The sequence below is a fragment of the Carettochelys insculpta genome, chromosome 9 (genome assembly GCF_033958435.1).
Source record: "Carettochelys insculpta isolate YL-2023 chromosome 9, ASM3395843v1, whole genome shotgun sequence".
Taxonomy (NCBI): Eukaryota; Metazoa; Chordata; order Testudines; family Carettochelyidae; genus Carettochelys; species Carettochelys insculpta.
Genome location: NC_134145.1, coordinates 40,430,429 through 40,457,013, shown reverse-complemented (window position 1 = coordinate 40,457,013; position 26,585 = coordinate 40,430,429). Strand labels below are relative to the sequence as shown.

Sequence of the window (26,585 nt, the reverse complement as noted above, 5' to 3'; positions counted from 1 at the left end):
CTCCTGCAGGAATATCATATTAATGTATGTCACTGAACAGACAGCAAACATTTTCCTGCCCCACTGACATTGTTATTTGTACAGTGGGCCAGAAACTCTTCCATACAATGAGGAAAGAAAGAGCACAAGAGAAAAGTCAGGAGTGCCCTGAAAAAGGAAAAAAAAATGTAATTTATAAAAGTAAAATGTTTAAATTACCCCTCCCAAAAACAAACAGCTCTGAAATAGCCCTTTACAAATTCTTCTGTGAAGGGTAGAAAACCCCTTCTTACTGCCACCCATGAGACAATGTCTAACCTGGAAAAAACTCTTCAAGCTCAGGTGTGACCCTAAATTACATTAGAACATCTAGCCAAGGGAAGGACTGTAGCCAATTACTACCTAGACTGAGATCCCATCTTAAAGTGCATAGCTTGTGGATGATGTGGGCTTTATACTATCTTAGCCCCATTGGCTGTGTCTACACTAGCAAGCTCTTTTGGAAAATCCAGCCCTTTTACAAAAGAACATGCTGCGTGTCTATACACAAAATGCACTGTTTTGATCTGAAATCAAAAGAACATGTCTCTTTTTCCAGAAGCCCTCTTCTGCAGCCTGATCAGGAAGAGTGTTTTCTTTTGAAAGCCTCTTTCGAAAGAAAGCATGTGTAGACGCTCTGCAGGCACCTTTTTTTCAGAAGAGCAGTCCCCATGGTGCCGGACTTTACTACTCCTGGTCCATTCTTTTGAAAGAGTGGGAGCTGTGTGGATGCTATCTATTGAAAGAGTGGATAGCTTTTTTGATCCACTTTTTTGTGTGCGTGGACGCACTGTTTTGAAAGAAGTTTTTTGTGGAAGAGATCTCCCAGAAAATCTTCCTTCAAAAGATCATTGTGGGGTAGATATAACCACTCTGAGCTAATCCAGCTCTCACCTGATTCACAATAGAGTTTTGATGTGTATTGCCAATTTAAACCTATCACAAGACAATCTCCCTCTGTCACACCAATCCTTGGCTAGTATGTCCACTGCAGCACTCAAATATTAACTATCATGCAATGTTTTGTAAGACAGGCACAGCAATGTACTTTAGATATAGTCCCCTGCCATCACTGACAATCAGATAGCTTTGTGATTTCTTTCTTCTTTTGAGTGATGGGTCCTCTCTCCCTTTAACAAGGAAAGTACAGAATATTGTACTGCCTTTTTTAGATGCTAACATCATTTAAAGTCAGATTCTGTAATCTAGTTCAGTGGGGATTCACAGAGAAAATCTTCTGTAGGCTTAACTGTGACAGTGGCAGGGAGAGGGAAGTAAGGAGCCTCCCTGCTAGAGATGAGTAAATAACAGATTTTTTTCAGATCTGCCCCCAACTGAAAATCAGAATGACTATTTGGATCAGAAAGCACAATTTGTTAGCAAATTGTCAAAATCTGTTCAGTTCAGCAACGTAAAGGAGATCATGTTCTTCCTTGCAGTGTTTTGCTGTGGGCAAGACACTTGCTAGGGTTGTGAGAGACCCATGTAGGAATTTCCATTATGGGTCAGGGAACTGAATTCAGCTTCCTCTCAGAGCAGGTGATTAGCATCACCACCAGGTTATTGCCTACTATGTGGTCAAGTGCTTCTTGTGAAGCTTTTCCTCTTTGACTCTGTCTCTCTCTCTCTGTGGTCACTCAGTAATGAGTAGGATGTCTTCATGTCACCCTCCTATTTGTGAGTCCATTGATGGCTAATCAGCCCAAATCTGGAGCCACAGATCTTATCACAGAAAAGGCAGGTGTTAACCAGCTGTTGGAGGAGTGCAGGACAGTTTTTGATGATCTTTTCTTCTTCTGCACCTCTCCTCATCAGCGCTGCGGTGGGACCTCTCAAATTGCTCCACCCACCTTACTGATTACAATTCTTCACTGGGAATGGTCTTGGGCAAGGTTCTCCCAAGTGTCAACATCAATGCTGCACATTTTCATGTGTGCCTTCAGCATGTCCTTATATCACTTCCACTGACCCCAATGCTCCTCTGTCCTTCCTCCAATTCAGAAAACAGAGTCTGTTTTGGGAGGCACTGATCATACATCTGAACCACGTAACCAGTCCAACAAAGTTTTTGGTGCATGACACCAGCTTCAATGCTGATCACGTTTGACTATTCCAGGACACTAGTGTTTGTGGGTCTGTCCTTCCAAGAGATATTTAGAATTTTCCTGAGGCAGCATTGATTATACTGTTCAAGTGCCTTCAAATAACTCTTGCATGTTGTCCAGGTTTCACATCACCACTAGGTTATGACGAGCTGCCTGAAGACTAATAAAAGTTTGTCGTATAAAATTATGACCTTCCCCACTTTTTCTCTCTAATATCCTGGGACTGAACTGACTACAACAACTCTGTATATAATATCAGCAGTAGTGAGCTTGGTGAATCTGTAGTTAGATTTGAACTAGCTTCATGAAACTGAACTCATGAAACTGTCCTGCAATATAGCATGGCATGCACCTAGTAATTCCTCTTCTTGTAACACAGGTTGGAGCTCCTACTAACTGTCCATTGGCAACACCTTCACCTTCAGTTCTTTCGACGTTAGCCAGAAAATCCAGCATCTTTCTCAATAGACTCATTTTTCATGCAAGGAAATTTTACACACATGAGAGCCTCAGTAACACAGTTTACTTTTTTGAGTACTCCTATTGACTTCAGTAGGAATAGTGATATGAGTAAGGTTTCACCTTTGTGTGTAAGAAATGAACAATTATGCCCAACATATATGTATGTATAGATAGATATGATAGGTACATATGTCATGTATTGTCATATGATGTGTCAAGATTCCCATTTGCACGAAGAACAGGACTTACAACATAAGCCCATGTATCATAGGCCCAGTGTGAGGCCTGGGACCTAGATAAAAGTGGTCAAGACTTTGCTAATATAAAGCAAAGTTGAGCTGTGAGCAAGAGGAAGGCCCCGCTCACAGCATTTGGGAAGAACAGGGCTAATATTGGAGAAACTCACATACCTACGTGGTACAAGGAACAAGTCATGCAAATACATTCTAGAACACCGCATTAGGAAACATCTTGGAAAAATAAAATGACCCTTCATAAGGATAAGTTCAGGATGACAGCATGATAGGGATATTTTGGTTGAACCAACATATATAAGATAAATGAATGGCATTAGGAGTTACATCAGGAATGATGAGTAATTTGTTTGTATCTGTGTATAAATATGTACTTTATAGGAGGCTGTCCTGGTCTGACCTAGGGGTCAGTATAAAGTCCCACCACTGACTGAGCGTGTGAATTGCAGTGGGCACACGTTCTTATTAATCAGTTAGGGCCTATGAAATGCTATTACTTTGGCATTTGCCAGTAAACTTGGCCACATATCTTCATCCCCTATCTGTTTTTGTGGTCATTGTGGGTTCTTGTGAAGTCGCTGAGCTGGCTTTCTGCACAGAGCTCGGGTAGCACACACAGAGGGAGCCATACATGCAGCTGAACAGGTTATTAAAATTTGACAGTGCAAGATACCTGTCAGGACACCACATTGGTGACCTCTGAGGACAGCCCATAGTGCCCAAGTTTACTTCTCAATAAGGAAAGATAGGCTAGCAAGTGTTGCAGCAGCACAAAAATTATTTATAGTTTTACAGAAATGTAATTCCAAAAATAAGCATTCTGTTTGAAGGTAGGCCATGAGAACACACTTTAAGGGTTGATTTTCCTCTGTACAAATCTCATTAAAAGGGCTTATATTTTTAGTTTTGGAAGAGCCAGTGTTCATTTAGATTCATGTTTGCATGAAAATCCATTTTTAAATATCCCGAAACATTATGCATATAAGTGCTTTCAGTAAATGTCAATTTAAAATTTATTGTAGCCAGGTCTTTGAGAGCTAAACAAATAATGACTGGCTGCCCTGAATGTAAAAGACTTTTGAGTAATATTACATTCTCTCTGGAGGGAGTATAGAAATGCTTAATAGACCTTGATCATGCAAATACTCTTCTTTCTGTTTCTACTGTTCATCTCATTCCAGATGCCAAAACTGCTGGGTTTTTTTTTCATTTTGTGCAGGGTCCTCCAGGTCCACCAGGTCTTCAAGGTCCTGTTGGTGCTCCTGGTATAGCTGTAAGTAGTGCAATTTTTATGCACAGCAAATCCAGAGATTTTCAGATTCTTGTTAGGTTTGCAATGTATTAATTGGTTCTGCTTGTAGTGAATTGATTGGAAATCATAACATATATGTAAACAATGTTTTGCCACGCTTACAATCCAAATGGTACCAAACGTATTTAGAAGGAAGTCTGCTGGCTTTAGTGGATCATATTCTTGAAGAAGCCTTTGTGTTCCTGTCTGCTAGGGAGGTGATGGAGAGCCAGGCCCAAGAGGTCAGCAAGGAATGTTTGGGCAGAAAGGAGATGAAGGTGCACGAGGATTCCCTGGTCCTCCAGGCCCCATTGGTCTTCAGGTAAGACAGTGTATTATTTTTCCCCTTCAGCACTAGGGACCATTATTTCCACATCATCACATGTCTGAACAAGAAAAAATTGCCTTTTATTAAATACATTACACCTTCAGCTAATAATACAAGGTAAGAGATCTTCTGTTCATAGATCTTATAGACAGACACATTGATCTTACAGCCTGAAGGGACCATTATGATCATTTATGTCTGAACTCCTGTATAATATAAGGTATAGAATTTCACCCAATAATTCATGCATGTAGCCAAATAATTGGTTCATGAGTGAGAGTATATCTTTTAAAAAGACATTCACATTAAATATAAAATCTTAAACTGATGGAGAATTTATCAGGTCCTATGGTAATCTGTCCAGTGTTGTTTCACTTGAAACAATGATAATGTTGTATTTCTTACTGATATGAACACAAATATCACTCAAGTCAAAAAAGATTGGAAACACTTCATTCTCAGTATATATTGCTGCCTTTGCTGATAACTTGGCATGGTTTGGCCTAGCTATCTTTTCCTCCCAAAATGCAATCATTGCATTGTGTAATCAGGTGACCTAGAGGACAGGCACAGACACTATGCTCAGTAAAATGTACTGCATGTCACTATTTCATGCATGTAATTACAAGCTAAAGATCTTGCTATTTGAAATTTACTTTTAAATTTATTAAAGTATAGTGGAATAGAGTATAGAGAACAAAAGGTTTAAGAACTTTTTACTCTGTTCCAATTCATAAATATTAGGAGGTGCGGCATTTTGAACTTTTATCTGCTTATTAAAGTATTTTAATGGTTTTCTACTGAAACTATACAGTAGGTCTTGTAATGTATTAAATAGCATGACACCTCTCCTATCTGCCAAGTACCAGATGCACTTATTATTTCACTAGCTCCAGAACCTGTTTAACTGTCCTCTTCCAAAATCTTACTTCACAGGGTAGTTTGAACAACATATTGTGATACGTTAGTGTGTGCTGCCAGGCAATATGGGATGTAAATCCTCAAACCAAGATTTGGTGCAACTTCCCATGTATGGCTAAACATAAAATGATTTCTACTTGTGAAAGGTGTTTCTTCATTTTTTTTTTAACATTTCTGAAGCAGAGGCTGTGTTAAATAAACATGATGTGTTGATTATGTGTTGGATATTTACAGGTATTTGTATTTTAGAACAAAATGAACTAACACTTTTTAGGTATTTCCAGATTTATAATGTTATTTAAATTAAGAGTTTATTAGTAAGTGAAGTATATTAATTATCTCATCTATTGAATTTAGTGAAATAATGCATAAAAGTAAGAAATCAATTGAGTTGAGACTTAAACAAATACATGATTTCTTCAAAAGAATTATATTTCACTGACTCTCATTTTCCTCTGAATTTGCTGGTCCACGGACCAAGATCACATCTATGCTAATGGTAATGATGTGCCATTGAGAAATCAAGAGTTCTTTTTGTTCACTAATGTGGTTCTCATAGCAACAGTGAACCCATGGAGAGTAACAACTTAATCTTTCTTGTTTATACTATTTCATAATAATCAAATTTCATCCGCTGAAATTAAATTCTACTAGTGCAGCTTATAGTGGCATTAAATCTTAAAAATCATTTTCATTCACACAGGAAAAGGTCTGTTCAACTTTGTAATATAGTCTTTATGTGAATTTCCACTGTGGTGTTTAAATTTAAATTATCGTGTTTTACAACAGAAATGTCTCTTGCAGGCAGAAAGTAAACTCAAGGCAAATATTAAAAATATATATGACACCCTGAGTCACCTCAGAGTTTGTTTCAGATACTTTTATTTTGCAATAAAAGGGCAGGAAAGAGCAAACTCTATGGGGAGCATTTACTGTCATGATAAGAGACAGTGGAGGTATGATGGTGATCTATAAAATCATGAATGGTATGAGGGAAGTGCATAGAGGAATGTTATTTACCCCTTCATATAACACATGAACCAGGGGTCACTCAATAGCTGTGTCTACACGTGCCCCTTCATTTCGGAGGGGGCATGATAATGAGGCACTTACATGAATATGCAGCATCTCATTAGCATAATTGCAGCCATGCATGATTTGAAAGTGCCACTTTCAGAATGCAGGCCACCCGTGTAGATGGGGGCCTTTCGAAAGGATCCTTTGATTTCAAAAGCCCCTTCTTCCTAAAATCAAATAGGAAGAAGGGGCTTTTAATGTCAGGGGGGTCCTTTCAAAAGGCTCCTGTCTACACGGGTGGGCTGCATTCTTAAAGCAGCACTTTTGAATCATGTGGCCGCCATTATGATAATGAGACGCTGCACGTTCATGTCAGTGCCTCCTTAGCATTTTCTGAACAGCCACATTAACATGACACCTCTGAAAGGTCTTTGACAAGGTAACAAGCCTTGTGGATGACTTTATTGAGGCTTTTGATACTGCTTTGTATGACCTTCTCATAAACAAAACTGGGAAATACAGCATACATGAAATAGAGCTACCTGAAGGAGGATGCATAACTGGCTGGAAAGTCATTCCCAGAGTGTAGTTATCAGTGGTTCACAGCCAAAGCTGGAAGGACAATAGAGTGCAGTCCTGCATGGATTGGTCCTGGATCTGGTTCTGTTCAATATCTACTTAAATGATTTAGATAACGGTGCAGAGAATACGTATAAAAAGAATGCAGACAATACCAAGCTGAGAGAGGTTGCAAGTGCTTTGGAAGCCAGAGGTTTAAAATTCAAAATATTTGGAAAATTAAGGAAATGGTCTGAAATAAATAGGAAGGCATTTAAATAGGAACACATGCAAAGTACTCCACTTGGGAAGGACCAGTTATTTGCACACATTTAAAAAGGGGGATGATGGGCTAGGAAGGCATATTGCAGATAGATCAAGCTAGTTCACAAGCTAACCTAGAGTCAACAGTGTAACAATGCTGGCAGTGGGGGTTGAGGAAGCAAACAGCATTTTTAGCCGGGTTAGCAAGAGAATTGAAAGCAACACAAGAAGTAATTATTCCATTTTACTCCATGCTGATAAAGACAGAGGATGAATCACTCAACTATTGCCATGTTCTGTTCATTCTCTCTAAAGCCTATGGCACTGACCATTATCAGAAGACAGGATACTGGGCTGGATGGACCATTGGTCATGCAGGGTCAGACCATTTGGACACTTTCATGCCCTAAGGCAGATTCTTGGTGGGAGAGGGAAAAAAGGGGGAAAAGTGACACTTATGTATTTAAATCCCATTGAATTTGCCAGTTCATAACTACTGAAAGGATTGGAACCCAAGTTTGTACTTTAAAAGAAAAATGATAATTTAATAAATCTTATCAACTGAACAAGCTGTTAGTGTCTGTCATGCCAATGAATCATAACTGAGGAGTCACTTAGCTTGTTATCACAGATGTCCTTCGCAGACCTGCCAACAGCAGCAGGGGGTGTGAGGGGGAAAGGGAGCAGTTGCCTCAGGGCCTGGCATTTCAAAGGGGTCCAGAGCTCCAGCCACAGCCTCTACTACTTTGACAGTGGTGGCTGGAGCTCCAGGCCCCTCAGAAGTCCTGCAGCAGCACTGCTACACTTCTCTGTGCAGCTCTGAGGGCAGCATGGCCCAGCACCGTAATCCAAGCAGTGCTAAAGGCTAACTACCCTAGGGTCTGCTCCTTCTGCCCTTGGGTCCACCTCTTCCAGGGTGTGGAGCCAGGCACCCCTCCCACCTGCCCCAGGGTCCATGGTGGCTGTTGGCCCCACTGATCCTTAATTTCTTTCCACTCACACATAGAACTGAATTAATAGTTTTCAGCTAATAATTCATCTAACATACTTAACCTCTAATTCTTCAGAAATATCCATGGGCAAACAACAGTTATCCTAAAAGTATTTGTTATTCAGTATTAACTATATTTGTTGCCCATGTGAAATCAATTTTATCATAGGTCCCTAACATTTTGCATGCCAAGTTTTAAAGCAGGATGATTTTTTTATACCCACATTACAATAAAACTACACAACTATAATTACAGTGAGTTTTGTGAGGGTAGTTTAATAGACTACTTGTACCAGACAATACTAATTTCAGCATTACAAACCATGAAAAGAAAACTTAGGAAAACCTTAACAGCAAAAGCAGAATCACCTCCTACATGGGAAAATATGCAGATATTAATGGAAAACTGAACCACTGAAGTTATTGTTAATCCAAATATTATTTGCTTAACTATATTGAAGTTATCTCAGATAAAGCCATGAGGGAATTCAGAGGATGTCCAAACACTTAGATAGTAATCATAACTTACTCAGTGCTTTTAGTTTCTTGAAAATCATATGTGCATAAAGGTAAATCTTATCTTTTGCAAAAATAAATAAATGAACAAACAACTCCATTGGAAGACATCTGTGGTAAATTGCAGTCAGGTTCAACTGACATAATAGCATCATATATTGTTGAAAGTCAAATCTTTCACATTCTCTAATATGAAGAATATTTAGCAGCTGAACATACCAGTTATTAAATACACAAAATAACATCAAATTTTCCTTTAGAGACTATCCATCAAAAATCACACCTTATTGTTTATAGAGAATGTCTGCAATAAAAGAAAAAGATCTGTTTAAATTTTGGCATATTTACTTTAAAAAAAATGGAATTATCAATGCCATATCTCCCTTAGGCTGCCTTGTCTATATTGAAAAAGAACTCACTATTTTCTCATCCCTTATGAATTTTTGCGCTATTACTGAGTATGCATGCTATTGTTCAGGATTACTCTATTCACCTATTCTGTAGCTGCTACATTGCTTGAAATTATTTAATATTGTATTTTGAAAGGTATTATTACATAGTCAGAATATAGCGAGGTTTTGAAATTATAATGACTCATTATTTTATTGTAGTGTAGTTTGAAAGGCTTGGTGGAACATTAGCTTTGATTAATTACACTATAACCTTGATATAACAGGCACTTAAGGGATATTATAGTGCAACCACACAGTGAACTGCATATTCAATGATAAGGACAGATTTTTTTTTCAGTACAATCAAATGTTCTGTTTGCAAATGTTATTAGAATAGTGATATTCTATCAGAAGATTATGATGTGATAAGTTATTACTGAACAGCCAGTTATCAACCCACATTTGGTATATCGGTAAATAGTTAAAACATATCATTATAAATTTTGTCTTATGCTAGTAACAAGACAAATATACATTGATGCTAGTACTCAGCATGCATCATAATCACAGTTTAGTATACATGTTATAATCACGTAAACCTTCCCATTTTAATGCATCACAGTCTGACAACCAAGAGTGCCACAAGACGAGTTAAAATTGCTGCTTTCGTGATCATTAGATAATAAATATGCACCTGAAACAGATATATGGTACCAAAAGCTATATTGAAAAGAAGCATTCATTTTCTTAAAGCTCAGCACATTTAATGAGTAGCAGACATACTATTATAAAGGATTCATCCTGTACTTTTGAATTCATTCAGGCTTTTTATTAATTCTAAACTATAGAGCAGGGGTCAGCCACCCCCAGCATGCATGCCAAGAGTGGTAAATGAGCTGATTTTCATTGAGATGCAAGGTGGGAGCTCATCCCCACCTCTCCTCCCTCATTAAGCTGGGAGCTTGCTCAAAGCCATGCCACCTAGGGATTAACAAAAGATCAGCTAATGCTACCAACCATCATCTAAACATAAAGCTTCGCATCTTAATTAATTTATTAATTAAGCTGTTCTAAGTAGGACTGTTAGTGATTTTTAAAAAGTATCAATGGTATTCGGACCATACATAGAGGTCAAAAGGTCAAATTTCGGCACTCTGATCGGAAAGGTTGCTGACCCCTGCTGTAGAGCTTTATTGTCAACATGGTATCCACAACCGATAGCAGCTGAGAGTACCAGAATAATCTTACATTAAAATTTTCAACATAAGAAAGTATTCTTGGCTCTTGTGATGTGTAACTTGGGGAATGTGATCAGTTTTGTTTCCTCTCATCCAGATTTTACAATCAGGTCTATGCCCATAATGCCACTTTGGCAGGACCCAGAAACGTGCCATAATTAGTCAATATGGTACTCCCTTGTTAGAATGGAGCTCCATCCTAGTGCAAGTGTTTTAGCTTAAGGCCCTGAGCCTTTGGGCCCTCAGCAGAGGAGATGTGTTGAAGTCAGTCTGGAGTTGGGCAGTGGACATATAGCTGGAGCCTACAGTTATACTTAAAATCATTAAATAATATAGTATTGCAACAAAATTGTAGTAAAAGCTGTGTAGTGTGACATGATTATCTATTATTTGATATATGCTGAAGGTCACAGTACACTTAAATGGAAATTGAGGGGCAGCTCCTAGTCTGATGTAAATTCGTGTCTTTCTATTAACTTCACTGGAGTTCTATAGATTTACACCAGCTGAGGAGCTGACTCTCTGTTTAGGTGTGGCTAAGTGTAGCTCATTAAGCTTAAGGATTCATATTTTATAGGCTGTGAGTGTTCTCATGACCTGCAGTTTCCTAACCTTAAACGTTCATCTGAGGAAACTTAGGTCTAAAGCATGGGTGTCCAACCTTTTGGCTTGCCTGGGCTGCATTGAGTGAAGAGGAATTGTCTTGGGCCACATATAAAATATATAATATATTTAATGTATATAAATCACATAATAATGTTAAAAATTTACGATCTTGTGGGGCCGCATTACTAGCTGTCCAGGGCCGCATGCGGCCCGTGGGCCACGGGTTGGACACGCCTGGTCTAAAGGATTACGGTTTCTATATGGGAACAGTATGTAATCAAATGAACCAGTTCCTAAGAATTATAATAGTCTTTTGTCAACCAGCCATAGTAAATCTTCAATGTATCTCTTTTTTTCATACTTGTTTTACCCCATTAGTTATATTTACAAATGTTCAAGGGTGTCTTAATCTTTGTTGCCATAATATGAAACTAGTTTTTTCTCTCTTTAATTCACATAGCTTTGTCCTGAATATTTTCTCTTATGACCTTCCTAGCAAGTAGCTGAGATTTACATAATTTCTTTAAGTAGTTTACTAGCCATATTTTCTTTTCTCTTTCACTTTATCAGGGTCTGCCTGGCCCTCCAGGTGAAAAGGGGGAGAACGGTGATGTTGGTCCAATGGTAAGGCTTTTTTCTTGTTTATGATTGTAAGTGCTGGACAACATTTTGTTTATTAATTTACTTTATAGCTTGCAGTTTGACTATCACCTGCTTTCCCTGTGTCACTTGTCGAGTCACTTCATTTCTGTGTCTAATGCTTATTTACCTGACTTACAGGAGATCTATGAAGATTAATTGGGGCTGCTCAGTTTATGCTTGTCAGAGAAAGAGAGAGAACAATGCCAGCATTGGAGATTGCTTTTGCACCCCTGGAGCAGGAGCTGTGGGGAACTGTGCAATTACAGTAACCCACAGAGACTATAATTATCTCTGTCCCTGTGCAGAAACACAAGAGGCTCCTTGTGCTTGCCTCTGCATGTGCACTTACACAATGGGGAACAACAATCTGGCTTTCACTGTTTTTACAAAATTCCAAAATTAAAAGTGCTCTGTATGCACAATGTATTGTTGATAATTGCCAAAAAATCTGTGCTCATGTTTATAATTGCAAGCACTGCAGTTCACCTATCATATTTTCTCTTTGATTCAGGGTCCACCTGGTCCTCCAGGTCCAAGAGGTCCCCAGGGTCCTAATGGAGCTGATGTAAGGAACATACTTGATGATGTTAATGGCATTCTCTTAAAAACAATAATAAGCAGTATATGTTAGCTACTTATTTACGTGGTTTTATCCTTGTAGGGTCCTCAAGGTCCCCCAGGCTCTATTGGCTCTGTTGGAGGTGTTGGTGACAAGGTAGGTAAGCTGGTAATATTGAGCAATAAAACAGGTTTCTCTGAGATAAGGAGCACATGTATATTGCTTCCTACTCTTCCTTGGTATGTTAGAAATCACAAATTTAATTAATTGCCTTAATAATAATAATAATAATAATAATAATTATTATTATTATTATTTACACTGTTTCTAGATTTGGCCCAATATGTAGCATTAGCATTTCAGGATTTTATGGTTAACTGTGTAGACTTCCACCTCCTACCTCCACAATGAGTCTTTTTACTGAGTTATATTACGTCTCCAATACCACCTTGGCAAAATAAATAAATTTAAAAGAAGGCAGCTGTACTAAGAATTCTAGAGACTTTTGTCCAACCTAATATAATGTGTATACTCATAAAAATTAAAAAAAAAAAAACTTGAAAAAAGCAGAAATAAAAACATGTCATTAACACTTGTAATTTTCTGAGACATTATGCATGTTGGTTCTTGAATATTTCATTTCCACAGAACTCTGTTTAAGGATTGATTTATTTGCAACAGTGGATATTTTATAAATTTAGTTGATGGGTGCTAAAAATGGAGGAAGGCAAGCAAAGGATATTGATAATCTTTCAGAAGATAATGTATATTCTGCCTCATCTCCATTTTCCCCGTCACCTATCAGATAGCTTCATACACAGGTTCCTTTCTGCCCTTGTCCTTCTTTCATCACATGTGAGCTTTAGAAGCCATACATAAATTTTGTTGCCTTTCAGCACGAGTTCCTCCATATATTCTTTTCAGAGCAGTACACAGCCCTCATACCTCTAGGTGAAATCCATCACAACGATACATTCCAAGACACTAGCTGGAATCACAGGTCAATCAAAATAATTTGTATTTGTTATGGGCCAGTTCTTAATCACTCTCAGGAAGACTGTAACTCTATTTCTCAGAGCGCCAGGTATTATTCCTTTACAGAAGGCAAGAAAGCTGCTTCTGCTTCCTTTGATTCATTTGTAAAAATAATAATAAAAGTAAAAAATCACCAAAACCCATAATGCATCTTGCAATACCTTGCAAGGTTTTCATTTCTCTGTGCCAACAAAAAGATCTTTCTTATGATGCATTTCAATATTGTTGACATCCCCTTTAAAATTTAGGTTATGCATCTTTTTCTCTCTCTCATTAAAATGAGTTTCCTTCAAACAACCCTTATTTCATATTTGGGTCATGTCAAAAGGAATCACTGCTTTTTATCCATGTGTCCAAGCAATCATTTTAATAGAATCTGCAGATGCTTCATCATTTTTTCTATATACTCATGACGTAAATCACTTACCAGTATTCAGGGAGGATGAGGAGAGAGTACTGCAGTGATGTACTCTGAGACTAATTATGATGGCTTCATGGAAAATGTGTCCTATTTTTGTCCCTTCTTTTTCTTCTGAGATTAGTGGATTATGGGGTAAGTAATCTAGACAGATAAAAGCACTAGACTTGAGCTTTATACATTTCATGTTACTGCTTCCAGGCCCATATGCAGAAATTTCTGAAGGGAGGGGGTGGGGGTCCTTTTTGTGTAAATTTGGAGAATCCCCCACGCACACATACACAGCAGGCCCTGCTCTCCCCACTTCAGCATTCCAAATGACCCCCACCCCCTGTAGCCATCATATGGTAATAAAGGTTTTAGAGAAATTATCTTCTGCAGTTGTGCTGCAATATCATAAATGGAAAACAATATTCCAGAATAATCCAGTCCTTGTTCCCTGCCACTCCCAAACCTTCTGTCCTGAGCCTCTGCAGACTCAGAAGCAGCAGAAGCAACAGAAGGTGCAGAAGATAAGGAATCAGAAGCAAGAGAAGGAAAACCACAAAGAACTAGAAGCAGAAAAACACAAGTAGCAAAAGCAGCAGCTAAAAGAAAAAAAAAAGTCCAAAACCCAAAAGCAGAAGATGCAATAGCCACGTTAGAGGCAGCAGAACCAGAAGGTTGGCTTTGGTTTTAATCAGAGAATCCTAGGGCATAAAGAGACCTTAGGAGGTCATCAAGTTCAGCCCCCTGCCCAAAGCAGGAGCAATCCCAACTGCAACATCCCAGTCATGAGTTTGGCAGGCCAGAATTTAAAAACCTCTAGGGATGGAGATTCTACCAGCACTATAGGTAACCCTTTACGGTGCTTCATTGCCTCAGAGTTAGGATAATATCTCCTAGTATCAACCCAGACCTCCCACTGCAGCTTGACACCATTGCTTTTTGTTCTGCCATCCATCACTACTGAGAACAGCTTCTCTCCGTCCTCACTGGAACCCATTGTGAGGTAATTGAAGACTACTATCAACTCTCCCCTCACCCTTCTCTTCTGCAGACTAAACAAGCCCACATTTCTCAGTCTCTCCCCACAGGTCATGTGCTCTAGCCCCCTAATTATTTCTGTCACCCTCCTCTTTTTCCTCTCCAATGCATCCACATCCTTTATGTAGTAGGTGCCCTGGAACTGGATGCAGTGCTCCAAATGTGGCCTTATCAATACCAAATAAAGAAGAATAGTAACTTTTCTGTATCTGCTAGGAATGCTCCTTCTAATGAACCCTCATATGCCATTACAAGGGCACACTGTTCAGTCATATACAGTTCTTCTCATCCGCTATTATCCTCATGTCTTTTCCTGAAAAACTGCTGCTTAGCCAGTTGGTCCCCAGCCTGTTACACGGCTTGTGATTCTTCCATCCCAAATGCAGGATTCTTCACTTCTTTTTGAACCTCATCAGATTTCTTTTGACCCAACCCTCCAATTTGTGTAGGTCAGTCTGGAACCTAGCCCTATCCTCCAGCGTATATACCTCTTCCCTTACCTTAGTGTCCTCTACAGCCATGACACTATGTCCATGGTAAATGCAACCATTTTTCCTACATTTGTGTACAACCAGAACTGGAAGCACAAAATCAAAAGTAGCAAAAGTAGTGATTAAAGCAAACACACAAACTAAAACAAAAGGGAAAAAAGCAAGTGTCTCCCACATACTGGATTTAATAGAAATTGGTAGACTGGGTTTCTCAGCTGTTTCTGCTCTAATAAAGGTAGATGATACTCCCAGCATACTGAGAAATATAACTAACTTTTTGATGGTTCTCAAGAGAATGAGAGCTATTCAATAATTATATAACTGACCGTTATGTATCCAAAGGTCATACAGGTGAAGTATAGCTTAAGTAATATTGAATGTCTTGCCAGTAATATTTTTCCTCAAGTACCTTTAGTAATTACTATTTATTTTAACAGCTCACCTTGAGAGAAATACACCTGCCACCTTTCCCATCTTACACTATATCATGCTGCATACAAAATGTTATTTGACTATGTAAACTAAAGAACAACTGTAAAAGTGTTTATCAGGGATACACTAATGACAAAAATGGGCTTTTTGGTCATTTAGTTAATCAGCAAGCGCCATGTTCTAGAGGATCATATTCTGCCATGCTTCCAGTGGGTCTTACCTTATTGCACAAATACTTGTGACTATCAGTATCTTATTTTTGGTCATTAACCACAGTATTATGTGTCAGGTTTTCTTCTGTGGATATCTAGGCAAAAATGTGTATGCAGCGAGACTTTCAAAAGGATGTAATTACAACATAGCACCTTATGGCTGTGTCTACACTTAGCCCCCTTCTTCGAAGGGGGCATGGTAATCAACCTGATTGGAGAATACTAATGAAGTGCTCCGATGAATATGCAGCACTACATTAGGCTAATTCTCCCCATAGCAACTTCGAAGTACTGGCATGCTGTGTAGCCACAGGCACTTCAAAATACCTGTGCAACTTCAAAGTGCCCTTACTTCCCAAATTTTCTAAGCTGAAATGAGAATGAGTGGTTAGGATAGAGATCTGTAAAATCGTGACTGGTATGTCTCCTATAATATATATAGCACAAGAGTGGTTAGGAGGGCAAGTGACTGTTCAATACCAGATGCTGTTGGACCTCCACAATCTAGGCTGGTTTCCATCTAGGTCTTATGCTTCCTTTGTTTTTGTAGTTATAAGATATAAGATTTCAATCACTTCTTGCTTTTAGATCAAAGTTATTTGGACCTTTTCATCATGGTGGACATCTCAGCAAGACTGACCATGAGCTCTTGCTTCAGCAGCCATGGAAGTCTGATCAGATATTATGAATTACTCCTCCGTTTTTTAAGAGCTAGAGGACACCAGTCTATCACCTCCTAAGGATGCATAATGAAAGATATATAAACCATCTTCCTCAAAATTTTTACTATGTAGAATGTGATTATTAGTAAGATTATTTCTGAGTTATAAGTGCTTCACCCAGTCCAAATTTTTAATTGAAATAAGTGATAAGATTCCCATCAATTTTACTGAGAGAGTCTTCATTCCATTACTCTGTTTTAATCCCTTTTCCCCCCTCTACAATTTTTTTCTGCTTTCTTTATGTGTATTCCCTTCAAACATACAGACTGGGTCTACATGCTCTTCCCAGCACTGCTGCTGGCAGAGCTATGCAAAGTGAGCTTCTTGGGATGGCTAATGGCAAACATTTGAGGCATAAGGGACTGGCGACGGGGAGGCGTTAGCCGGCAGGGGTACGTTCATACAGGCTCTGCAGTTCCAGCACTCCCTTCTGCTGGCACCAAACTCTCATGTAATTAATGAATTAATAATGAGCTTTGGGAGTATGCAAATGGACATCTGTTTGCAATGCCAAGAAGCTCACTTTGCATAGTTCTGCCAGAAGCATCACTGGGCAGAGCTCCATGTAGACATAGCCATAGAATATTATAATATCACTACATAAATACTGTTTGACCAAGCTTGTAACTAGTGTGGCAGGGTATCCCCAGGTCTGGCCAGGGTCCCACACCTCTCCCTTCAGCTGGAGGGGTTAGCCTGCCCCTGTCAATGTGGGTCAGCTCATCAGTCCTTTCCCTGTTTTTTCCCTTCAGCCTCATGGGGGTAGGAGAACCTGGGCGCACTCCCATTGAGCTACTCACTCTCCCCCTTGCTGTCATTTTGTAAATGTTACTTTCTCTCCTCTGTCTCCTTTCCTTTTACGTCAACCACCTCCTCTTCCCTACCTTTTCCACCTCCTCTCTCCTTCTCCCCTGCTTCTTAAACCCTGACAGCACTAAGGACGTGAGGCCAGCAGGGCTCACTAATTAACTCCCTCCACTCGCTATTGCCTACACCTGGGAGCTTAACTTCTTGCTCTTCTTCCTCCAGTCCAGGTTGTGTCCTGAGCTCCTTTCACCCTTCCACCTGGGATCTGCTGGCCTGACCCTGTTACAGTAGTTAATCTTTCCTTACTCCCTTTTCTTCCATTTCATTAATAGTTTTGGTTTTCCTTTTCTGAATTCCCTCCAAATGCTGACACCTTTTTGGTACAAAGATCCCAGAAATAAATATCTCATTTCACTATCATGAAGACCTGACATTGTCTCTAGACATTTTTACCACATTGGTCTACAATGTCATACCTTTACACAATGCACATAGCTGAAAACTACATTGTTAAGAAGTATATCCAAGATAGATTCTTCTGTTCCTAGAGATTAGTTTTCTTTTACATACCATATCTTTCCTTCATGTGCATCTGTATTTATCATCACACAGATAACTGGGGGACTTAAATACTCTCGTCCAGTGCTCTTCACTTCTGAGCTTCTTAATAGGCACTATGTATCCCATTGTCCTTGTCTTCTAGTCTTGTGGTTCTCGACTAGTTGCTGCTAGTCAAACAAAACAAAACAAAATCCTTGGGGATATTCATGACCTCATTGAGGTCAGTGTAGATTTTGCCACTGATTTCAATGCAATAAGGATTTCACACTTTATATTTGTATTTAAAGTGTATCCTCATCATTAAATTATATCTCAGTTATTTTGCAAAAATTATGACATATTGCCGGCCTTGCTCCTTTTCTTCCCTTTCTGATTCTTCCATGTAGTTTTGAGCCCTCATTTACCTTTGCATGAAAGTTATCTCACTAGGTTCAATTCCAAAGTATAAGTTCACAATCTGCATCACTGGGTATCATTTTCATTTTCTCTTATTTCCCTAATTCTCTGCACTCATATGCAGATGCTTTCAAAGACAGTATTTTGCTAGGGTTTTTTAATTTCTTCAAATTACTTGTCTTCTCTTTCATGCTTCACAAATTTTAAATACATGCCAGGTTTTTCAGTGAAGACACATTCCTCTTTCATTTATATTCCACATAATGAGTTTAACCAGTGTTTTGAAATCAGAGAATTATTCTGCCAAAAGGAGTCTGCACTGTGTGAATCAGTTATGGCAGCATTGTTCACTCTACAAAACTAAGCATGTATTTTTCCTTTCTTCTTTATATTTTCTTTTAGGGGTGCTTAATGCATAACCATATTTTGCCCTAATGGTCTTTTTCAGGGGAGGCTCACAATGCTAGATAATATGATTCACAGTTATCTGTAAAGTGTGGGAGAATGTTTTGCTATCTTCTTTGTTACTACTGAGGAGTGAAGCACGGTATTTGATCACATTAATATTTGCATGACTAGAATAGAAGATGCTAAGTGTTTCAAAAGCCCCTTTATCTGCTAGCAAACTATAAACAATTTTTATCTTATTTAATGCTATGTGTTTTTAACCAGATTGTTGATCCCTCCACTACGCACATGAAATGTAGGCTTAAATGATCAAGGGTATCTTCTGTATAAATGTGCATGTAATATTACATTAATAGTGTTTGTAGCCTCCCTGGAATGGTGAAATTCTCCATTGCACTCAAGCCTAACTATTTGAAAACAAACTTCTCCCCAAAGTATACTCTCTTTTTTCAGCTTATAATTAGAAAAAGTATTAGAACAAAGCCCACTAGTATGTTTTGAACTGAGAAGATGAGGCTATATGACAATGTACTTAAGGGGGTAAGGATGATAGACCTTGTGCAAGATGTACATGCACTTTTTTGACAGTATACTTAATTGGAAAGCATAATGCCGTAAGCTGAAAAATAGTCTTATAAATCCATTCTTTTCTATGTGTGAGATGACACTAGGGTCTTATTGTCAGAGGTGTAAAAGAGCAGCTACTGTGCACAGATTCCAGTTGCTGAGCACATATAGAAACACTGTTTGCCAGGGTCCAAATTAAATTTACAGTACAGTCCCACAATTAGGAACCCCTCGAGAATTGACATTATTCATAAACCTGAAATGTTCATAACTCAGGAAAAAAATCTTACCATTTTTTCTTTCTAAAGTTTACAGCTGAACATTGACTCATTAAAGCTGTGAAAATCAACTCTGCAGAAGAAAAATGCTGTTTTAACCATTCTAATCTAAATTAAATAAGTACAGAAAGTTTCCTCACTCTGTCGATTTTTTTAAAACCTTTCCCTTTATTTTTTGTAGTAGTCTAAGGCTGTGTCTACACTACAAACATAACTTCAAAGTTGCTTACTTCAAACTACAACTACTTCAAAGTCTACACACACCCTATTTCCAAGTTAAACTTCAAAGCAGGACTCTATTCCATTCCCAGAAATGGAGTAAGGACTTCAAAGTTGGGCTCCCTACTAACTACTTCAACTTAACTACTTCGAGTTAATTTTGAAGTAAGGGAAAATGTGTGTAGACTCTGCTGGATACTTCAATGTAGTGCCCAATTTTGAAGTTAACTTCGAAGTTAGTTCCTAGTGTAGACACACCCTGGCTACATCTACACGTGCACGCTACATCAAAATGGCTTATTTCGATGTAGTGACATCGAAATAGTCTATTTCGATGAATAACGTCTACACGTCCTCCAGGGCTGGCAACGTCGACGTTCAACTTCAACCTTGGGCAGCACCACATCGAAATAGGTGCTGCAAGGGAACGTCTACGTGCCAAAGTAGCACACATCGAAATAAGGGTGCCAGGAACAGCTGCAGACAGGGTCACAGGGCGGACTCAACAGCAAGCCACTCCCTTAAAGGGCCCCTCCCAGACACAGTTGCACTAAACAACACAAGATCCACAGAGCCGACAACTGGTTGCAGACCCTGTGCATGCAGCATGGATCCCCAGCTGCAGCAGCAGCAGCAGCAGCAGCCAGAAGCCCTGGGCTAAGGGCTGCTGCACACGCTGACCATAGAGCCCCGCAGGGGCTGGAGAGAGAGAGCGTGTCTCAACCCCTCAGCTGATGGCCGCCATGGCAGACGCTGCTATTTCGATGTTACGGGATGTGGATCGTCTACACGTGCCCTACTTCGACGTTCAACTTCGAAGTAGGGCGCTATTCCCATCCCCTCATGGGGTTAGCGACTTCGACGTCGCGCTGCCTAACGTCGATTTCAACTTCGAAATAGCGCCCAACACATGTAGCCATAACGGGCGCTATTTCGAAGTTGGCACCACTACTTCGAAGTAGCGTGCACATGTAGACGCGGCTCCTATGTGTAACATAGTACTGCACTCTAAGTACTACTGCATTCTAAGCACATAAAGTACTGCCTTTGAAAAATATATTTTTGGTCTTTGCTGCTGCCTGATTTCTTACTTCCATTGCCAAATGAAGTGACTCATTCTCTGGTCAGTTCATAATTCTGGTGTTCATAAAATCTCAGGTCCTTAATTATTTTGCATGATTTTTCTGAACACACATTTCATCTGCCACACACATTGTAAAATTTCTTTCTGAAATTAGAACAGTTTGGTTCCCCTATGATGTCCATAAGAGAGTCAGCGCAGGATCTTTGTATAGCTTAAGCTCATGTATTTCTTAGCTGAATACATCTCCACAAATATAAATTTTTTAGAAACTATGTGTAGATCTGGAACTGATCTCATTTCTAGCTTCATAATAACCTTTCCATTTCTTTATGAGGAAAACAAAGGGGAAACAGTGATTAGCACCCCTATGCATTGGCTGTGTCTGCACTACAAAAAATCTTGGAAGTAAACAACTTCGAAGCAGAGCATCCACACACAAAGTACACCTTCCCATACTTCGAACTAGGCTTTCCCCTACTTCCAAGTTAAACATCTACATGCAATTAGCCCCTACTTTGAAGTAGGGGGCCAGGAAAAGATGCAGGCATGGGGTTGCATGGGCAACAAGCCCTTCCAGGCTCTCAGCCAGCTGACACTTTAAAGGGCCCCTTGCAATTCCCACCCCCTGCACATGCTCAAGGCTGCCGGGCTGCAGACAGCAACAGAGCACGTGCTGGGGAGAACAGCTGAGCATCATGCCCACTCCCACCCTCCCTGAGGACGACGTCCTGTCCACCCTGGCCAGCCTGCTGGCCATGCTGGTTACCCTGATCTTCCAGTGGCACAGCTGGGTTGCCTGTCTGGGACCCAGCCTGCAGGCCCTGGCCACAGCACTGCTGCCCCTCCCGTGGACCACCCTGATCCAGCGCCCGTGGGCCTTTGCCACCACCAGTGAGTGGTGGGACTGAGTGGTGGTGGAGGACTGGGATGACAAGTGGTGGCTGGAGAATTTCAGAATGACCTGCCAGACATTCGAAGACTTCTGCCACTGGCTCACCCCAGTCAGCCAGCACTGACACACATGGATGCAGCCAGCACTCCCAGTGCAGAAGAGGGTGGCCATTGCCCTATGGAGGGGATGGCCACCCCCAACAGCCTCCGGTCCATCGGCCACCAATTCAGTGTCAGCAAAGCCACTGTTGGAGCGGTGATGATTGAGGTACATCTGGCCCCCACCATGGACCCACCCTGGGGAGAGGATAACAGGCAGGGGACAGGGGGGCTCTGCTGGGAAGGGGGCAGGAAAAAAGGGGGGCCTGTTAGGGAGGTGGCGGGGAGGGGGGTGGCTCTCGGTCTGCCATTCATAGACGTGTCTTCCTTCTCCCCTGCAGGTCATCCAAGCAATGAACAGGGTGCTCCTGCCATGAGTTGTGACCCTGGGGGAACTGGACACTGTCCTCACTGGGTTTGCAAACCTGGGCTTCCCCAGTTGTTTCAGAGCTCTGGATGGGACACGTGGTGATCCAGGCTGTGGACCACAGCAGGGATGCCTACATTAACAGGAAGGGATACCACTTGGTGGTACTCCAGGCCCTGGTGGACAAGAGGGGCCATTTCCTGGACATGTGCATGGGGTGGCCTGGCAGGACCCATGATGCCTGAATGTTCCAGAATTCGTGGCTGGGACACTGGATGCAGGAGGGGACATATGTCCCCCCACGGGAGCTCCTGCTCAGGAACATCACAATGCCCCCCTGCATCATGGCTGATGCTGCATACCCACTGCACCCATGGCTCATACAGCCCTGTATTGGATGCACCACGCCAGCCCAGGAAACCTTTAATGGTTGCCTCAACCATGCGAGGGGCACAGTCAAGCGAGTGTTTGGGAGGCTGATGGGGAGGTTTCACTGCTTCCTTACCAGGCTGGATGTCAGCTTCCCAAATGTCCCCATGGTGATCGCTGTGTGCTGTGCTCTCCACAGTCTTGTGGAGGACTGGTGGGAGCCCTTCAACCAGGGCAGAGCCACAGATCTGGGGGGTGGGTATGAGCAACCACCTGCTGTCCTATTCTGTGAGGCACAGAGGGATGGGATCAGGGTCCAGAAGGCCCTCCTAGAATCACGGAGCTGGAAAGGACCTCAAGAGGTCATTGAGTCTATCCCCTTGCCTCAAGCAGGGCTGCCAGGACCCTCCCAGCCACACACTACCCTACTAGCTCCCCGACTCCTCCACTTCTCATGCTCCCCCACCCACTACTCTTCCACCAATCACTGAGGACATGGGGTTAGGGTGGGAACACTGAACTTCACTATCAGAGAAATAAACTCATCTTGCAAAACCAAACGGACCAACATGTGAAACTATTTACAGTGCACTGGGGGAATGATCCATGGAAGGGAGGTGGGAGATTAGGTGAGACGACTGAACTGAGAGGTGGGGCTGAGTAGGGGAAGGCTCAGTCACCCAGGGGCTGGGGGACCGGGAGCCGCATTGGCCATGGCAGCCCCTACCGCCCCATGTCTGGGATCCCCTTTGGGACTTCACTGGGGCCACAGCCCCAGGGAGGTAGGGTTCAGGTGGGGGTGCTGCAGGCCCAGCCTCCTCAGGGTGTGTGGGGGGTGCCACTGGGGCTGGGCAAGATGTGCCTGCCTCAGCCAGCAGCCACAGAGCCAGCTCCAGCCAGGCGGATAGTGACAGGACAGAGGGGCAGCTGTGGGAGAGGGGCAGCCACTGGGGGGGCAGCTGCAGGCCAGGCTGGCAAGGGGGCAGGCAGTTGGACGAGACAGGCAGCCAAATCCTGGGCCACAGCATCCATGCTGCCAGCCAGCCACGCTCATACATCCTGTTCCATCACCAGTCAGTCCTGGAGCTCCCTGGTCATCTGGATGACTGCCTGGTTGGAGGCCACCTCCTCCTCCCTCCAGCGTTTTCTGTAGGAGGTGCTGCTGCAGCCATGGGGGGATGCAGGCTTGAGCGATGCGGCAGCCACGTGGACCCCTGCAGCTGTGACTTGCTCTGGTGGGCTGTGGCACCTTCCCAACGATGGACCTGTGGAGACAGGAGGGGCAGGGGAACAGCCCATAAGTGCTGGGTCCCAACCCCAGGGTGCTTGGGGCCCCTGATCCACTGGCCCACACCCCATTCCCCTGCCACCTGATGGCCAGTGTGCCCCGTAGGATCCCAGGTGCCCAGGGGTTCCCACTTGGCTTGGGTTGGCCCGTGGTCCCTCCCTCTGGCCTGTCCCCAGGGGTGTGGGCTGCGGGGCTGTTCCAGGTGGGCCCCGTCCCCATCCCAGGCAACATCTTGCTCATCCTGTATGTGTCGGCAGCAATGTCCTGGGGCTTGGGCAAGGCACGGCTGGAGAAGGCTTGGCTGGGTGTCCCAGAGTGGAGGGCGATGTCGAGGGTCCTGTCGCTGCAGCCCTCGTCATCACCTTCAGTCTCAGTCAGCCGCTCCCCACACGGGGGTTCATGGTCCCAGAAGGGCCTGCCTCATCCTCACTGTCTGTAAGGGGTGGCAGGGAAGTGGAGGTGTCCAGCATGTGTTCTGGGGTGGCTACCTCCCTGTGCAGCTCCTGGTAGTGGGGGCGGTGAACGGGCTGTGCCCCCAACTGACTGGCAGCGTTGCAGTCCATGATGTAGGTCTGGTAGAGTTCTTTGACCATGATGCAGATGCTGTTGCCAGTGTGGTAGGGGTGGCCTCAGGTGGTGAGGCTGCTGGCCAGCCAGTTGAAGGCCTTAGCGTTGCACTGGCAATCCCTGGTTTGATGAAGGACCTTCTCCCACCCCCCACAGAGTGAGGAGGTCCTTGAGCTCATCTGCAGTCCAGGTGCGTTCCCTCCTGGCACAGCTCTTGCCCAGGTGCTGTGAGCCCTCAGACTCCTTGTCCAGGGCCCCTGGGAGGGCAGGGGGGCCCTGGAGTTCTGCCATGATGGCCAGGGTGTTGCAGAGCCGGGCTGGTGCTTCGAGCAGGGGCAGTCTGAGTGGGAGCTTGTGCTACCCCTGCTCATGGCATGCCTGGGGTTGCTGGGGAGCTTGTTCCTTTAACACAGCTGGCAGGGACCATAGAGCCCTGAGTGGGGTGGCCAGACTGTCTTCGTCCTCCGGGGGGGGGAGGGGCATCTCCTTGGCAGACCCCTTACTTCAAAGTAAGGAGTGCAGAGCATCTACACACACTTAACTTCGAAGTTAAACTTCAAAGTAAGCCAAAGTAGCCTCCAAGTAGTTAACTTCAAAGTAAGGAAAAGTGTGTGTAGATGCTCTTCATGCTACTTTGCAGTAGCAGGTTACTTCAAACTTGCCTTCGAAGTATATTTGTGGTGTAGACACAGCCATTGACTGTCATTCAGAGTTGGTGTTCCAATATTTTCACACACGGACAAAAACAAATGCAGTATTCCATAGCATGACCAGAAGTTAGCAGCATTAAATCCACCATCCTTTTGCAATTCCATATTTTCCAGAATTAGTTTATACAGTTGATTATAAAAAAAACTTAAACTTAGGACATATAGGCTACATCTACACTAGCCCCAAACTTCGAAATAGCCACGCAAATGGCCATTTCGAAGTGAAATGCTGAAATGCATATTCAGCGCTTCATTAGCATGCGGGCGGCCAGGGCACTTCAAAATTGATGTGGCTCACCGCCGCGCGTCTTGTCCTGACGGGGCTCCTTTTCGAAAGGAGCCCACCTACTTCGAAGTCCCCTTATTCCCATGAGCATCAATTTCGAAGTGCCGCGGCCGCCCGCATGCTAATGAAGCGCTGAATATGCATTTCAGCGCTTCATTAGTAAACTTCGAAATGGCCAGTTGCGTGGCCATTTCGAAGTTTGGGGCTAGTGTAGACACGGCTACAGTAATACAAATTACTCCTCCATGACTAATGGAAGTAAGAGTCCAGATTTAAATACATCCAGGCTACATCTACACTAGCACACTACGTTGAAGTAGCCTATTTCGACGTAAGAACATCAAAATAGGCTACTTTGACAAGTATCGTCTACACGTCCTCCATTGCTGGTGCCATCAATGTTCAACGTTGAAATAACAACAGAGAATGTCGAAAGGAGCCGCCCCGGAAGGAAATGCAGAGCATCTACACACACAAGCGCTCCCCGTTGAAATAAGGGTCCAGCAAAGCCCCAAGCCACTCCCTTAAAGGGCCCCTCCCAGACACACTCGGCCTGCACAGCACAAGATCCAGGGAGCCGACAACTGGTTGCAGACCCCTTGCACGCAGCATGGACCCCCAGCTGCAGCAGCAGCCAGAAGCCCTGGGCTAAGGGCCGCTGCATGCGGCAACCTTAGAGCCCTTCAGGGACTGGACAGAGCGTCTCTCAACCCCTCAGCTGATGGCCGCCATAGAGGACCCTGCTATTTCGACGTAGCAGGACGCAGATCGTCTACACATGCCCTACTTCAACATTGAACGTCGAAGTAGGGTGCTATTCCTATATTTCGATAGGAATAATGATTTTGATGTCTCACCACCTAACGTGGATTTCAACATTGAAATAGCGCACGGTACGTGTAGACGCAACGTGTACTATTTCAACATTGTGCCAGCTACTTTGAAGTAGCTGACGAGTGTAGACGCACCCCCATGGTGCCATATCAACTTCTTGTACCTTAGGAACCACTGCCAATGTTCTTCCTGAGATCTTGTTAAGAAAAGCTTCCACTGAGATCTGTCAGCTTTTCCCTGATTACTTAGAGCTGGAATACATCTATTAGAGCAACAATCTTTTTCCTTGAAAAAGCAGAACAAAACAAAACAAAAAAGTAGTCTGAAGAAGTGGGCCAGCCCCACAAAAGCTCATC

The 26,585-nt window shown here is 42.5% G+C and overlaps 1 protein-coding gene across 1 annotated transcript in view; it reads left to right on the top strand.

Annotated features, from left to right (window-relative positions):
- The window catches only part of COL11A1 (collagen type XI alpha 1 chain), a 274,848-nt gene that overhangs the window by 195,536 nt on the left and 52,727 nt on the right, over nucleotides 1-26,585 (top strand). The window contains exons 45-49 of the mRNA XM_075002237.1: nucleotides 4,059-4,112; nucleotides 4,345-4,452; nucleotides 11,532-11,585; nucleotides 12,115-12,168; nucleotides 12,265-12,318. Coding sequence (XP_074858338.1) covers nucleotides 4,059-4,112; nucleotides 4,345-4,452; nucleotides 11,532-11,585; nucleotides 12,115-12,168; nucleotides 12,265-12,318 — 324 coding nt within the window. The remainder of the gene's footprint in view (nucleotides 1-4,058; nucleotides 4,113-4,344; nucleotides 4,453-11,531; nucleotides 11,586-12,114; nucleotides 12,169-12,264; nucleotides 12,319-26,585) is intronic.